Genomic DNA, 17,568 nt, shown 5'->3' on the forward strand with positions numbered 1-17,568 from the left:
CCTAACCCTAGGGATCCAAACTCTAACCCTAACCCTAGGGATCCAAACCCTAACCCTAGGGATCCAAACCCTAACCCTAGGGATCCAAACCCTAATCTTAACCCTAACCCTAGTGATCCTAACCCTAGGGATCCAAACCCTAACCCTAGGGATCCAAACCCTAACCCTAGGGATCCAAACCCTAACCCTAGCCATTTCTATTTATAGTGGGTTTTCTAGTTGATTTTTATGATTGGCAGCTGTCACACACTAAAAACGCTTTTTATTCAAAAAAATATTTTTTGCGTTACCACATTTTGAGAGCTACAATTTTTCCATATTTTGGTCCACAGAGTCATGTCACACGCCCTCTGTAGTCCCATTGGCGGTGTCTGGATCTTGATTTTTCTCTTGTGAAATTTCGCATCATGTGTACCAAAAACGCAAACGCAGGAAAAACGCATGTAAACGCGTAAAAACGCCGCATTTTTTTACCGCATGCAAAAACGCATGCGTCTAAAAAATGCAGCGTTTGTACGCGTTTACATGCGTTCTTTTCACCACCTCCGTTTGCGTTTTAAACGCTGCGTTTTTAAACGCAAATGTGAAACTAGCCTAAGAAATATATATTAATATATATAACCACTAGGGGGAGTGTCATGATAAGGTAATTCAGTACCACAATGGACATTGAGGTCAGAGCACATACAGTGACCTGACAATAACCCAAAAACATAGAACGAGCTCTGAGACGTGGAAACTCTGCTGACCGCAACCCCTAATCCTCTCCAACACACTAAAGGCAGCCGTGGATTGCGCCTAACGCTCCCTATGCAACTCGGCACAGCCTGAGAAACTAGCTAGCCTGAAGATAGAAAATAAGCCTACCTTGCCTCAGAGAAATACCCCAAAGGAAAAGGCAGCCCCCACATATAATGACTGTGAGTAAAGATGAAAAGACAAACGTAGAGATGAAATAGATTTAGCAAAGTGAGGCCCGACTTTCTGAACAGAGCGAGGATAGGAAAGGTAACTTTGCGGTCAACACAAAACCCTACTAAAACCACGCAAAGGGGGCAAAAAGACCCTCCTGTTGTGGATTCTGTTTTTGGGCTCCCTCTGGTGGTTACAGATGGTACTGGGTGACTTGTGTTTTCTGCGGTCTCTGGTGTCCACCTGTTCTATCAGGATATGGGAGTTTCCTATTTAACCTGGCTTTCTTGTCATTTCCTCGCCGGCTATCAATGTAATCAGTGTGTCTTGTTACCTCTGCTTCCCGCTTCTGTAATCTTCAGGACAAGCTAAGTTTTTGATTTTCCTGTTCCACGTTTTGCTTAATTTTTGTCTTAGTCCAGCTTGCAGATATGTGATTCCTTTTTGCTGGTTGCTCTAGTGGGCTGATATTACTCCTCATGTTCCATGAGTTGGCACATGAGTTCAAGTAATTTCAGGATGGTTTTTTTGTAGGGTTTTTCGCTGACCGTGCAGTTCAATTTTGTATCTTCTGCTATCTAGCTTTAGCGGGCCTCATTTTGCTGAATCTGTTTTCATAACTACGTATGTGCTTTCCTCTCATTTCACCGTCATTACATGTGGGGGGCTGCTATTTCTGTGGGGTGTTTCTCTGGAGGCAAGAGAGGTCTGTGTTTCTTCTAATAGGGGAAGTTAGTCCTTCGGCTGGCGCGAGACGTCTAGGAATCATCGTAGGCACGTTCCCCGGCTACAGCTAGTTGTGTGTTAGGTTCAGGATCGCGGTCAGCTCAGTTTCCATCACCCTAGAGCTTGTTTTGTTTTTTGTGCTTGTCCTTTTGTGATCCCCTGCCATTGGGATCATGACAGTATAGCCGGCCAAAAAGTGGTAATCGTATTGGCCGAAGTAGGAGGAAAAGTAGTCTGAGGAAGTTTTTTTTTTTTTTTTCCCCTCAGAGTTTGCTGCCTAGCCTTAATTGCAGCCTGGCTGCGTCTTACCTCCTCTTAATCCCTGAATGGCTCTGACCTCAGCTGTTTATCATGGACGTCCAGAGTTTGGCTTCCAGCCTGAATAATCTTGCTGCTAAGGTTCAAAATATACAAGATTTTGTTGTACATGCTCCTGTGTCTGAACCTAGAATTCCTATCCCAGAGTTTTTTTCTGGAGATAGATCTAGTTTTCTGAATTTTAGGAACAATTGCAAGTTGTTTCTTTCTTTAAAATCTCGCTCCTCTGGAGACCCTGCTCAGCAAGTTAAAATTGTTATATCTTTCCTGCGGGGTAACCCTCAGAATTGGGCATTTGCATTGGCACCAGGGGATCCTGGCATTGGGTTTGCTCTATGAGGAACCTAACCTAGAGATTCAGGCTGAAAAAGCTTTATTGGCTCTCTCTCAGGGGCAAGATGAAGCAGAAATATATTGTCAGAAATTTCGGAAATGGTCGGTGCTTACTCAGTGGAATGAGTGCGCCCTGGCTGCAAGATTCAGAGATGGCCTTTCTGAGGCCATTAAAGATGTTATGGTGGGGTTCCCTGCGCCTACAGGTCTGAATGAGTCTATGACTATGGCTATTCAGATTGATCGGCGTTTACGGGAGCGCAAACCTGTGCACCATTTGGCGGTGTCTTCTGAACAGGCACCTGAGACAATGCAATGTGATAGAATTCAGTCCAGAAGTGAACGGCAAAACTATAGGCGGAAAAATGGGTTGTGTTTTTATTGTGGTGATTCAGCTCATGTTATATCAGCATGCTCTAAACGCACAAAAAAGGTTGATAAGTCTGTTGTCATTAGTACTTTACAGTCTAAGTTCATTCTGTCTGTGACTCTGATTTGTTCATTATCAGCCATTTCCGTCGATGCCTATGTGGATTCAGGCGCTGCCCTGAGTCTTATGGATTGGTCATTTGCCAACCGCTGTGGGTTTAGTCTGGAGCCTCTGGAAGTCCCTATTCCTTTGAAAGGAATTGACTCTACACCTTTGGCTATGAACAAACCTCAGTACTGGACACAAGTGACCATGCGTATGACTCCCGTTCATCAGGAGGTGATTCGCTTCCTGGTACTGTATAATTTACATGATGTCTTAGTGCTTGGTCTGCCATGGTTACAAACTCATAACCCAGTCTTGGACTGGAAAACGATGTCTGTGTTAAGCTGGGGATGTCAGGGGGTTCATGATGATGCACCTCCGATTTCTATCGCTTCATCTACTCCTTCTGAGGTTCCTGTATTTTTGTCTGATTATCGGGATGTTTTTGAGGAGCCTAAGCTCAATTCGCTTCCTCCTCACAGGGATTGCGATTGTGCTATAGATTTGATTCCTGGCAGTAAATTTCCTAAAGGACGTTTGTTCAATCTGTCAGTGCCAGAGCATACTGCTATGCGGGATTATGTTAAGGAGTCCTTGGAAAAGGGACATATCCGTCCATCTTCGTCCCCTTTGGGAGCAGGTTTTTTTTTTTGTGGCCAAAAAAGATGGTTCCTTGAGGCCTTGCATAGATTACCGTCTTTTGAATAAGATTACAGTCAAATATCAGTATCCTTTGCCATTGTTGACTAATTTGTTCGCTCGCATTAAGGGGGCTAAATGGTTCACTAAGATTGATCTTCGGGGTGCGTATAATCTTGTGCAGATAAAGCAGGGTGATGAGTGGAAAACCGCATTTAATACGCCTGAGGGCCATTTTGAGTATTTGGTGATGCCTTTTGGACTTTCTAATGCTCCTTCTGTCTTCCAGTCCTTTATGCACGATATTTTCCGTGAATATCTGGATAAATTTATGATTGTGTATTTGGATGATGATTTGGTTTTTTCTGATGACTGGGAGTCCCATGTTCAGCAGGTCAGGAAGGTGTTTCAGGTCCTGCAGGCCAATTCTTTGTTTGTAAAAGGTTCAAAGTGTCTCTTTGGAGTCCAGAAGATTTCTTTTTTGGGGTATATTTTTTTCCCCTTCTACTATTGAGATGGATCCCGTCAAGGTTCAGGCTATTTGTGACTGGACGCAGCCTACATCTCTTAAGAGTCTACAGAAGTTCTTGGGCTTTGCTAATTTTTATCGTCGTTTCATAACTAATTTTTCTAGTGTTGTTAAGCCTTTGACGGATTTGACTAAGAAGGGTGCTGATGTTGCTGATTGGTCTCCTGCGGCTGTGGAGGCCTTTCAGGAACTGAAGCGCCGGTTTTCTTCTGCTCCTGTGTTGCGTCAGCCAGATGTTTCGCTTCCTTTTCAGGTTGAGGTTGATGCTTCCGAGATTGGAGCGGGGGCGGTTTTGTCGCAGAGAAGCTCCGATTGCTCGGTGATGAAGCCATGTGCGTTCTTTTCTAGAAAGTTTTCGCCCACTGAGCGGAATTATGATGTTGGTAATCGGGAGCTTTTGGCCATGAAGTGGGCATTTGAGGAGTGGCGTCATTGGCTTGAGGGTGCTAGACATCGTGTGGTGGTCTTGACTGATCACAAAAATCTGATTTACCTTGAGTCTGCCAAGCGTCTGAATCCTAGACAGGCTCGTTGGTCACTGTTTTTCTCCCGTTTCGATTTTGTGGTTTCATACCTGCCAGGTTCAAAGAATGTGAAGGCGGATGCTCTTTCTAGGAGTTTTGTGCCTGACTCCCCTGGAAATTCTGAGCCCACTGGTATCCTTAGGGATGGGGTGATTTTGTCGGCTGTCTCCCCAGACTTGCGACGTGCTTTGCAGGAGTTTCAGGCGGATAAACCTGATCGTTGTCCGCCTGAAAGACTGTTTGTTCCGGATAATTGGACCAGTAGAGTCATCTCCGAGGTTCATTCTTCTGCGTTGGCAGGTCATCCTAGAATATTTGGTACTAGAGACTTGGTGGCCAGGTCTTTTTGGTGGCCTTCCTTGTCGAGGGATGTGCGTTCTTTTGTGCAGTCTTGTGAAGTTTGCGCTCGGGCTAAGCCTTGCTGTTCTCGGGCCAGTGGATTGTTGTCACCTTTGCCTATCCCGAAGAGGCCTTGGACGCACATTTCCATGGACTTTATTTCGGATCTCCCTGTCTCTCAAAAAATGTCCGTCATCTGGGTTGTGTGTGACCGCTTTTCTAAGATGGTTCATCTGGTACCCTTGCCTAAGTTACCTTCCTCCTCTGAGTTGGTCCCTCTGTTTTTTCAGAACGTGGTTCGTTTGCATGGGATTCCGGAGAACATCGTTTCTGACAGGGGATCCCAGTTTGTGTCTAGATTTTGGCGGACGTTCTGTGCTAAGATGGGCATTGATTTGTCCTTTTCGTCTGCATTCCATCCTCAGACGAATGGCCAGACGGAACGAACTAATCAGACCTTGGAAACTTATTTAAGGTGTTTTGTTTCTGCTGATCAAGATGACTGGGTTACCTTTTTGCCGCTTGCCGAATTTGCCCTTAATAATCGGGCTAGTTCTGCTACCTTGGTTTCTCCTTTCTTTTGTAATTCGGGGTTTCATCCTCGTTTTTCCTCTGGTCAGGTGGAGCCTTCTGATTGTCCTGGAGTGGACATGGTGGTGGATAGGTTGCATCAGATTTGGAGTCATGTGGTGGACAATTTGAAGTTGTCCCAGGAGTTAGCTCAGCAGTTTGCTAATCGCCGTCGCCGCGTGGGTCCTCGACTTCATGTTGGGGACTTGGTGTGGTTGTCTTCTCGTTTTGTTCCTATGAAGGTCTCTTCTCCTAAGTTCAAGCCTCGGTTCATCGGTCCCTATAGGATCTTGGAAATTCTTAACCCTGTGTCGTTTCGTTTGGATCTCCCGGCATCGTTTGCTATTCATAATGTGTTCCATCGGTCGTTGTTGCGGAGGTATGAGGTACCTGTTGTTCCTTCACTTGAACCTCCTGCTCCGGTGCTGGTGGAGGGAGAATTGGAGTATGTTGTGGAGAAGATCTTGGATTCTCGTGTTTCCAGACGGAAACTCCAATATTTGGTCAAGTGGAAGGGTTATGGTCAGGAGGATAATTCTTGGGTGGTTGCCTCTGATGTTCATGCTGCTGATTTGGTCCGTGCATTTCATAGGGCTCATCCTGGTCGCCCTGGTGGTTCTCGTGAGGGTTCGGTGACCCCTCCTCAAGGGGGGGCACTGTTGTGGATTCTGTTTTTGGGCTCCCTCTGGTGGTTACAGATGGTACTGGGTGACTTGTGTTTTCTGCGGTCTCTGGTGTCCACCTGTTCTATCAGGATATGGGAGTTTCCTATTTAACCTGGCTTTCTTGTCATTTCCTCGCCGGCTATCAATGTAATCAGTGTGTCTTGTTACCTCTGCTTCCCGCTTCTGTAATCTTCAGGACAAGCTAAGTTTTTGATTTTCCTGTTCCACGTTTTGCTTAATTTTTGTCTTAGTCCAGCTTGCAGATATGTGATTCCTTTTTGCTGGTTGCTCTAGTGGGCTGATATTACTCCTCATGTTCCATGAGTTGGCACATGAGTTCAAGTAATTTCAGGATGGTTTTTTTGTAGGGTTTTTCGCTGACCGCGCAGTTCACTTTTGTATCTTCTGCTATCTAGCTTTAGCGGGCCTCATTTTGCTGAATCTGTTTTCATAACTACGTATGTGCTTTCCTCTCATTTCACCGTCATTACATGTGGGGGGCTGCTATTTCTGTGGGGTGTTTCTCTGGAAGCAAGAGAGGTCTGTGTTTCTTCTAATAGGGCAAGTTAGTCCTTCGGCTGGCGCGAGACGTCTAGGAATCATCGTAGGCACGTTCCCCGGCTACAGCTAGTTGTGTGTTAGGTTCAGGATCGCGGTCAGCTCAGTTTCCATCACCCTAGAGCTTGTTTTGTTTTTTGTGCTTGTCCTTTTGTGATCCCCTGCCATTGGGATCATGACACCCTCCGTACCGAACTAACGGCACGGAGGTACACCCTCTGCGTCCCAGAGCTCCCAGCAAGCAGGAAAAAACAAATAGACAAGCTTGACAGAAAAAAACAGCAAACAAAATAGCAAAGCAGAACTTAGCTATGCAGAGCAGCAGGCCACAGGAACGATCCAGGAGGAAACAGGTCCAATACTAGAACATTGACTGGAGGCCAGGATCAAAGCACAAGGTGGAGTTAAATAGAGCAGCACCTAACGACTTCACCACATCACCTGAGGAAGGAAACTCAGAAGCCGCAGTACCACTTTCCTCCACCAACGGAAGCTCACAGAGAGAATCAGCCGAAGTACCACTTGTGACCACAGGAGGGAGCTCTGCCACAGAATTCACAACAGGGGAGCGTTTTCCGTTTTAGACTCACCAGCTGTACTGTTAGCAGCAAAAGTGGGGCAGTAAACCATTTCCCTCCCCTTTTGGGTGGTCTAGTATCCCTTGAGCAGAATGAAGAGTAGCATCATTTTGCGGGTGACTACCCTGTAATATATCACCAGCAGTTATTATTTCTCTCTCCCCCATCAGTCTATCTCACCCAGATAACATGATTCTCTCACCACCTTCCTGGGCCCTCCACAATGTCTGGCCATTCACTGCAGACCCCCCCCCCCCCCCTTGCAGCTCCTTATCTTACCTTAGGAAGGGATTAATCACAGCTCCTGCACTGCTACAATAATGGTACACTGTTCCTCTCTGCTATTCTGCCCTTACTTTTCTGCTGCATTTTACTCCCATCTGTCAATCTAGGATCTGTTCTGCTGGAAGCAGTACTGCTTATGTTAGCAGATCCGAGGGCTCCATGAATATGGCAGCAGAATACTCCCACTACTGTGAACTGTGCAGCCCACAGAGGCGTGCCCATTTCACAGCAGTCACAGTTCCATTACAACCGATAGGGTCGGAGTCAGTCTGTTATCTTCTTTGACCATGGGGTGACACTGATAGTGTCGTGCTGCTACTGTGAATGCAAGATGTCAGCCCCCGGTGCCTTCTTTAAACTCCTATAACATACGAAATATGTTTCAAATTCATTTAAAACTTGTTTAAAACAGCATGTTATGCTACATTACATTGATTTATTAATGATCTACAAACGCCGTACCTTCCCTTTAATAACCGGAGAAGTTTATTAAGTTTACACTGTTGAGTTCTTGCTTTATAAACATATTACACGTTGAATATAACTCTTCGGCCTTATTCATAGTAGTGCTTGTGCTAATGAAGACCAAATTAACGATGGGTTCTTTCTTTTTCCTCCCAACAGGACAAAGAAACAAAAACTGGAACATGTGGATACTGTGGACTTCAGTTTAAACAGAAGCATCATCATTAGTCGTCAAACATTAGTTTAATTGTATATCGCATTTGTCAGATCTTTAACTATTAAATCTATCTGTTTAACCAGACTTTGCATATTCTTTTTTTAATTCCACTTCGGTTTTTATTTCAGCCTTCTTAAAATTACAATTGTATCACATGGTAGATGTTGCACAAAGAAATTTGAGAATGAAATTTTCCCATATCAATAAAATAGTTTGTTGTAATGCCGCAAGCCAAATGCGTGGCATTCAGTGCCAGGAGTTTATTTTTGTATACAATCAGCTCTAGTGTTAATTTTGCAGTCTTGAAAGAAGAGAGTACTTTAACCCCTTCCCGACCTTTGACGCCACGTAGGCGTCATGAAAGTCGGTGCCAATCCGACCTGTGACGCCTATGTGACGTCATGGAAAGATCGCGTCCCTGCAGATCGGGTGAAAGGGTTAACTCCAATTTCACCCGATCTGCAGGGACAGGGGGAGTGGTACTTTAGCCCAGGGTGGCTTCACCCCCCGTGGCTACGATCGCTCTGATTGGCAGTTTCACTTTAAACAGCCAATCAGAGCGATTTGTAATATTTCACCTAAAAAACTGGTGAAATATTACAATCCAGCCATGGCCGATGCTGCAATATCATCGGCCATGGCTGGAAACACTGATGTACCCCCCCACCACCACCGATCTCCTCCCTGGTCATCCGTCCGGTGCTCAGCTCCCTTCCGTCGTTCTGTCTGCTCCCCCGTCCTGCCCGCTCCCCCCCGTGCTCCGATGCCACCCCGTCCTCCGATCCACCTCCCATGCTAAGATCTCCCCCCCCTCATACTTACCGGGCCTCCCGCTGTCCGTCCGTCTTCTCCCTGGGCGCCACCATCTTCCAAAATGGCGGGCGCATGCGCAGTGCGCTCGCCGAATCGGCCGGCAGATTCGTTCCAGGTATATTTTGATCACTGTGATAGGTTATATCACAGTGATCAAAATAAAAAAAAAATAGTAAATGACCCCCCCCCCCTTTTATCACCCCCATAGGTAGCCACAATAATAAAATAAAGAAAACATTTTCTTTTTCTTTTTCCACTAGGGTTAGGGTTAGGGTATGTGCACACGGTGCGGATTGGCCGCTGCAAATTCGTAGCAGTTTTCCATCAGGTTTACAGTACCATGTAAACCTATGGAAAACCAAATCCGCTGTGCCCATGGTGTGGAAAATACCTTGCGAAAACGCTGCGTTGTATTTTCCGCAGCATGTCAATTTTGTGCAGATTCCGCAGCGTTTTACACCTGTTCCTCAATAGGAATCCGCAGGTGAAATCCTCACAAAAAAACACTGGAAATCCGCTGTAAATCTGCAGGTAAAACGCAGTGCCTTTTACCTGCGGATTTTTCAAAAATCGTGCGGAAAAATCTCACACGAATCCGCAACGTGGGCAGATAGCCTTAGGGCTAGGGTTGGAAATAGGGTTAAGATTAGGCTTGTGGTTAGGGTTATGGATAGGGTTAGGGGTGTGTTGGGGTTAAAGTTGTAGTTAGGGTTGGGATTAGGATTAGGGTTGGGGTTAGGGTTAGGGTTGGGGTTGGGATTAGGGTTACGGGTGTGTTGGGGTTAGGGGTGTGTCGGGGTTAGGGTTGTGATTAGGTTATGCCTACAGTTGGGATAAGGGTTAGGGGTGTGTTGGGGTTAGTGTTGGAGTTAGAATTGAGGGGTTTCCACTGTTTAGGCACATCAGGGGTCTCCAAACGCAACATGGCGCCACCATTGATTCCAGCCAATCTTGCGTTCAAAAAGTCAAAAGGTGCTCCCTCCCTTCCGAGCCCCGATGTGTGACCAAACAGTGGTTTACCCCCACATATGGGGTATCTGTGTACTCAGGACAAACTGGGCAACAAATATTGGGGTCCAATTTCTCCTGTTACCCTTGTGAAAATAAAAAATTGCTTGCTAAAACATCATTTGTGAGGAAAGAAAAATGATTTTTTATTTTCACGGCTCTGCGTTGTAAACTTCTGTGAAGCACTTGGGGGTTCTAAGTGCTCACCACATATCTAGATAAGTTCCTTGGGGGGTCTAGTTTCCAAAATGTGGTCACTTGTGGGGGCTTTCTACTGTTTAGGCACGTCAGGGGCTCTGCAAACGCAACGTGACGCCCTCAGACCATTCCATCAAAGTATGCATTTCAAAAGTCACTACTTCCCTTCTGAGCCCCGACGTGTGCCCAAACAGTGGTCCCCCCCCCCCCCCCCACATATGGGGCATCAGCTTACTCAGGACAAACTGGACAACAACTTTTGGGGTCCAATTTCTCCTGTTACTTTTGTGAAAATAAAAAATTGCAGGCTAAAAAATAATTTTTGAGGAATGAAAAATGATTTTTTATTTTCATGGCTCTGCGTTATAAACTTCTATGAAGCACTTGGGGGTTTAAAGTGGTCACCGCACATCTAGATTAGTTCCATGGGAGGTCTAGTTTCCAAAATGGGGTCACATGTGGGGAGCTCCAATGTTTAAGCACACAGGGGCTCTCCAAACGCGACATGGTGTCCGCTAACCATTGCATCTAATTTTTCATTCAAAAAGTCAAATGACACTCCTTCCCTTCCGAGACCTGCCGCGTGCCCAAACAGTGGTTTACCCCCACATGGTATCAGTGTACTCAGGAGAAATTGCCCAATAAATTTTAGGATCCATTTTATCCTGTTGCCCATGTGGAAATGAACAAATTGAGGCTAAATGAAATTTTTTGTGAAAAAAAGTACTTTTTCATTTTTTTGCGGATCAATTTGTGAAGCACTTGGGGGTTCAAAGTGCTCACTGTGCATCTAGATAAGCTCCTTGGGGGGTCTAGTTTCCAAAATGGGGTCACTTGTGGGGAAGCTCAAATGTTTAGGCACACAAGGGCTCTCCAAACGCGACATGGTGTCCGCTAAAGATTGGAGCTAATTTTTCATTCAAAAGTCAAATGGCGCTCCTTCCCTTCCGAGCCTTGCCGTGTGCACAAACAGTGGTTTGTGACCACATATGAGGTATCGGTGTACTCAGGAGAAATTGTCCAACACATTTTACGATCCATTTTATCCTGTTGCCCATGTGAAAATGAAAAAATTGAGGCTAAAATAAATTTTTTGTGAAAAAAAAGTACTTTTTCATTTTTACGGATCAATTTGTGAAGCACCTGGGGGTTCAAAGTGCTCACTATGCATCTAGATAAGCTCCTTGGGGGGTCTAGTTTCCAAAATGGGGTCACTTGTGGGGAAGCTCAAATGTTTAGGCACACAGGGGCTCTCCAAACGCGACATGGTGTCCGCTAAAGATTGGAGCCAATTTTTCATTGAAAAAGTCAAATGGCGCTCCTTCCCTTCAGAGCCCTGTTGTGCGCCCAGACAGTGGTTCCCCCCCACATATGAGGTATCTGCGTACTCAGGACAAATTGTACAATAACGTTTGGGGTCCAGTTTCTCTTTTTACCCTTGGGAAAATAAAAAAAATTGTTGCTAAAACATCATTTTTGTGACTAAAAAGTTAAATGTTCATTTTTACCTTCCATGTTGCTTCTGCTGCTGTGAAGTACCTGAAGGGTTAATAAACTTCTTGAATGTGGTTTTGAGTACCTTGAGGGGTGCAGTTTTAGAATGGTGTCACTTTTTGGTATTTTCAGCCATACAGACCCCTCAAACTGACTTCAAATGTGAGCTGGTCCCTAAAAAAATGGTTTTGTAAATTTCGTTGTAAATATGGGAAATCGCTGGTCAAATTTAAACCCTTATAACTTCCTAGCAAAAAAAAATTTTGTTTCCAAAATTGTGCTGATGTAAAGTAGACATGTGGGTAATGTCATTTATTAACTATTTTGTCTCACATGACTCTCTGGATTAACAGAATAAAAATTCAAAATTTGAAAATTGCTAAATTTTCAAAATTTTAGCCAAAATTCAATTTTTTTCACAAATAATCGCAAAAATTATTGACCTAAATTTACCACTAACATGAAGCCCAATATGTCACGAAAAAACAAACTCAGAACCGTTACGATCCGTTGAAGCGTTCCCGAGTTATTACCTCATAAAGGGACACTGGTCAGAATTGCAAAAGACGGCCAGGTCATTAAGGTCAAAATAGGCTGGGTCATGAAGGGGTTAAAGGGTATTCTCAAGTTTGGAAATGATCCTCTGTCCACAGTATAGATGAGAACTTCCCAATTGATGGGTAGTCTTACTGCTGATACTCACACAGAACCTGACCATGTGCACTGCTGCTTCATTCATTCACTCATTCGTTCTTTCATTCTTATGGGAACGCTGAAGAGCCGCTGATTCGGCGATCCCATTAAGAATAAATGGAGCATCAGTGCACATGATCAGGATCTATGTACTACATAGATGGCCTTGATCTGAATAGCTATCCTAATACCATGATCACAGCCGTTTAGTAGTGCTCATGACCCGTAACTGGTTTTACAATGTGGGCTTCCCCTATAAGTATATTGGCACCCCTGATAGGCTGCTATGCCCCTTAACGCCTAATGACGGACATAGCACGTTATTAGCGGGTGTCAGTTCCTGCACCATTACGTGCTATGTCTGTCATAACTTTAAACTGTCACTGCGTGTAAACGCGCAGTGATGGTTCAGTGACAGCTGAGTGGCCCTGGAAGAGGTGCAGGGACTCATGTCAACGGTCTCAAAACTTGGGTCCCTGTAGTCAAGTCAGTCTGACTGATCGATCACAGCATGATCGCGCAGGAGGTGCTGAAATATCAATATGGGATGCTTTCACATTACTGGTAGTACATTGGCTCTGGAAAAGTGCTATGCCCCCCCAAAAAAAAAAAAATAATCCAGTGAATTCTGCACTCCCAAATCCAGATGCCTCCCACCCTTCTGAGCCCTAGTGTGCCTGAACCACATTTAGTATCCACATGTTTGGCAGTGGTATAATTTCCACAATGATGTCACTTGAGGGATTCTGCTCTTCCAGCACTTACGGGTTTTGTATAGAGTCTGCAATCTAGTCTAGGAAGACTTGCACTCCAGACACAAATAGTGTTCTGTCCCTCCTGAGTCTCGCCGTATGGCTTTGCAGTACTGTACAGCCACATATTGGGTATTTCTACATTCAACAGAAATTTTGTGACAAATTTTGGTGCAATTTTTACCTATTTTCCCATATACCCATATAAAAATGTACAATCCGGGGCTTAACATTTTGGCTGTAAAAATGTAATTAGTTTTTCTTAACCCCCAATGTTACACATTTCTGTGACACACCTGTGCTGTCAATATGCTCACTGCACCCCTTTATGAATTCATTGAGAAGTGTAGTTTATCACATGGGGGGTTTCTGCTGTTCTGGCACCTCGGGACCTGCCAATGTGACATGGCACCATTAAACCATTACAGCAAAATCTGGACTCTAATATAGTGCTTCTTCCCTTCTGAGCTTTGCACTGCCTCAAAAGTAGTTTTCGTCCACCTATGGGGTAATGGTGCACTGAGGTGAAATTACACAAAAGCTTGAACGGTGCATTCTCTCCAGTTACCCTTGTGAAAATTAAATTTGGGGCTAATAGAACATTTTTGTGGGAAAAATGTGATTTCCCCCTCCCCTGCTCTACGCTATAAGCTTCTGTGAAGCACCTGGAAGTTCAAGTTGCTCACCACACATCTATATGCATTCCTTGAAGGATCTAGTTCCCAAATGGGGTCACCTGTGGGGGTTTCCATTGCTTCGGTACATCAAGGGCTTTCCAAACGCAAGATTTGTTCTCGATTAAAACCAATTTTTTTTGCGTTTAAAAAGTCAAACCATGCTCCTTCCTTTCCAAGCCCTGCCATGCACCAAAATAGTAGTTTCCCCCACATATGGAGTATTGGCATGCTCAGGGAAAAATTGCACAACCAATTTTGAGGTTCAATTTCTCCTGTTACCCTTGTGAAAATAAAAAATGTGAGGCTAATGTAAAATTTTTGTGAAAAAAAGGAAAATGTTATTTTTTTTTCTCCTTTGTTGCATTAATTCCTGTGAAATGTCTGAAGGGTTAATAAACGTCTTTAATGGTTTTGAGCACCTTGAGGGTTAAAGTTTTTAGAATGGTGTCACTTTTGGGTATTTGTCACTTAGGCCCCCCAAAGTCACTTGAAATGTGATGTGGTCCCTAAAAAAAAGAAAGTGTTTTTGCTGGAATAATGAGAAATCGCTGAACAACTTTTAACCCTTAACTTCCTAACAAAAAATATATATCAAAAATTGTGTTTATGTAAACAAGAAATGTGGGAAATGTTATTTTTATCGGTCATCCATGACAGCACTACGGAGAGAGGGGATCCGCCCTTCAGGAACAGGAAAACCTACAGATACATAAGGGCGGCACCTCTCCCACGCATGAGTTGGTTTCCTGTTCCTGGAGGACAGGATTCCCTTTAGATACTTCGACTTCGTTCACCTATCAACACCCAGGCCGGCTGTCCGACCCAGGTAGCGAAGGGGTCTCCTACCTCAGGCAGTGCGGGTCCCTGGAAGCGCCACGGTGGGTCCGGGTAGGACTCCACGACAGTGAGCGGTGCAGGCTGGAGCGACGTCCGGAGGAGGTCCATCCCCAGTGGCAGCGAGGTGAGTATGTCCCCCCCAGGGTCCGTTCACCCTCCTGGGCCTCGGTCTTCCCCACCTCTGGTCCCCCATCAGTGCAGTGCGGTGCATGCTTTTCGGGAGCGCCCTGTGCTCTCCTTTCGGTTTGGGGGCGGGACCGGAGCCGGGGGTCGGGCGCTGGCTTCTGCCGCGATTGCCGCTGTGCTGCGGCAGTAGTGTAGCGACGGGCGGCTGGGGGGTCCGGCGGAGCCGTCCCCGGCTTCCGGGAGCATCCCTGAGTGCACTGCCCGAAACCGGAAGTGACGCGCAGGGGGCGGGGCCGGGACCGGAAGTCAAACGCTGGCCGGTTTTTTTTGCTTACAGCTTCGCTGTCCTGCATGGGTGGGGGGGGTGGAGGAGTGTCCTGCACGTGGGGGCTTTGATTCGGCCACACAGCTGCACATGTTCCGGATCCGGGGGAAGGGCTATTTATAGCCAAACAGAACGCTGCAGGGCTGCTTGTGTGCCCTTCTGCAGCTTTGGATGAGCCGGAAGCTGCCGTCGGTCTGCTGGAGCAGGAGCAGAACAGATCCTCGGAGAAGTCCCATGCGAACCCCCAGCCGAAGACCCGCGGACGCAGTAATCAGCCCAGTCGCAGATCTAGACAACAGGATCTGGACCGACACCCCCCCCCCCCCCCAGTGATCCGGTACCTACCGCTACTGCCTGGGTAAGATCTTTGTGAACGTACCCTGATGCAGTCTTTTCCTATGTTTATTTCCTTAGGGGAAAAGATGCCCTGGTAAAGTAAAAAACAAGGAGTGCGCACTATGCGCTTGCCCTTTGCCAGACGCCTACCCTAAAAGACTTTGTCAGTCGTGTGTGCGGCAGACGGTAGGAAATAAATTGATGGGAACACGGTTTAGCGGTAGCACCGGGGTAAAATTCAGATTCGGATTCGTCCGCTGGCCCTAGAAAGGAGAATGATTCAGACACTCTGTTTCCTCAGCGTCCTCTTCAGAAGAGGATTCTAATCGTTTCTGTTTCCCGCTGGACCAGATGGACAAGCTGATCAAATCAGTTAGCTCCACCATGGGGGTGGCTGACGAAAGGTCAGAACTTTCAGCGCAGGATCTAATGTTTGGCGGTCTAGACCCGAAAAAGCGTAGGTCTTTTCCGCTTAATGACAAGGTTCAGAACCTTATCAAAAGGGAATGGAAAAAGCCAGAGAAAAAAGGCTCCTTTCCACCGGCCTTTAAACGCAGATATCCCTTTGAGGACCCCCTGGTGAATACGTGGGATAAAGCACCAAAATTGGACGCAGCAGTGGGTAAGGCGTCTAAAAGATCATCTATCCCCTTTGACAACATGGCTTCCCTAAGGGATCCCCTCGATAAGAAGGCTGACTCATTTCTTAAAGGGACATGGGAGATGTCGGCGGGTGCCCTAAGACCTGCAGTAGCGGCGACATGTGCAGCCAGATCAATGATGGTCTGGCTGAATCAGCTAGGGTCCAAATTGGAAGAGGGAGTCTCCAAGGATTCTATGTTAAAATTCCTGCCAACAATTCAGAACGCCGCTGCCTTTCTCGCGGACGCATCTGCAGATTCGGCAAGGATGGCAGCCAGAGCGGCTGGATTATCAAATGCGGCACGCAGGGCCCTGTGGCTGAAATGTTGGCCGGGTGACCTTCAGTCCAGATCTGTGCTCTATCCCATGCGAAGGGGAATACCTGTTCGGTCCAGTCCTGGACGAACTGCTGGAGAAAGCCGGAGACGAGGAGAAAAAATTTCCCAGTCTACCGACCACTTCTTACTAGCGTCCCTTCGCAGGGAATAGGTTATTCCGAAGGAGACCAGCTAGAGACCAGAGCAGATGGGACGATAAAGGGAAGAAAGGTACTGGATTTATGTTTGGAGGTGGGGGACGTCAGGAACCATCCCGGGAAGTCAAAAAACCACCCCAATGACTAGTCGCCCCGGTGGGAGGTAGACTTTCTGCCTTCTACTCGGCCTGGTCCAAAATCTCCAGTAGCTATTAGATTTTGGGAATAGTAGCTACGGGTCTGCGGCTAGAGTTCTCTATCCCTCAGAATTGCTTCAGAATTACGCCACTCAGGTCCTCTCCAGCAGAACAGGCGGCCCTGGAAATGGAAGTTAGCGACCTGCTCGTTAAGAATGTCCTATCAGAGGTTCCGGAAGGAGAACAGGGTAGAGGGTTCTACTCTCCTCTATTCCTGATACGTAAACCTGATGGCTCCTTCAGAACAATTATTAACCTTAGGGCTCTTAACAATTTCCTGACCGTACAATCATTTAAAATGGAGACTATTAACACCGCAATAAAGCTACTGTTTAAAAACTGCTTTGTGGTAGTATTGGATTTAAAGGACGCCTATTACCATATCCCCATTTATGCAGGACACCAACGATTCCTGAGGGTGGCGGTGCGGTTGGAGGGGGTAGTCAGACATTTCCAGTATAGGGCCCTCCCTTTTGGTATATCAGTCGCCCCTCGGTTGTTTACCAAGGTAATGGCTGAGGTTATGGCACACCTACATGAGTCTGACATTCTAATAATCCCCTACCTGGACGATCTCCTTATTGTGGGTAAAACGGCGGATCACTGTCGGGAACAATTACATAAAGTAATGTCTGCTCTGGAGCGTCTGGGGTGGATGCTAAATGTTAAAAAATCTCGGTTACAGCCCATGACGGTGCAGCGATTTTTAGGCCGGACCCTGGATTCTCAGGTTCAGGAATGCCGTCTGCCTCTCGAGAAAATTGATCGCCTGCACCTTCAGGTGCTGAATGCCTCTAAAAACCCCACCATGTCCCTTAGAAGAGCCATGTCTCTGTTAGGCTCTCTCTCGTCCTGTATTCCA

The 17,568-nt window shown here is 46.1% G+C and overlaps 1 protein-coding gene across 1 annotated transcript in view; it reads left to right on the plus strand.

Annotated features, from left to right (window-relative positions):
• The window catches only part of NDUFS6 (NADH:ubiquinone oxidoreductase subunit S6), a 47,696-nt gene extending 39,479 nt beyond the window's left edge, over window positions 1-8,217 (plus strand). Inside the window, exon 4 of the mRNA XM_069730506.1 lies at window positions 8,076-8,217. Within this exon, the coding sequence (XP_069586607.1) occupies window positions 8,076-8,144 (69 nt within the window). The 3' untranslated portion in view covers window positions 8,145-8,217. The remainder of the gene's footprint in view (window positions 1-8,075) is intronic.
• Window positions 8,218-17,568: the final 9,351 nt, after the last annotated feature.

Source organism: Ranitomeya imitator, chromosome 6, assembly GCF_032444005.1.
Source record: "Ranitomeya imitator isolate aRanImi1 chromosome 6, aRanImi1.pri, whole genome shotgun sequence".
Taxonomy (NCBI): Eukaryota; Metazoa; Chordata; class Amphibia; order Anura; family Dendrobatidae; genus Ranitomeya; species Ranitomeya imitator.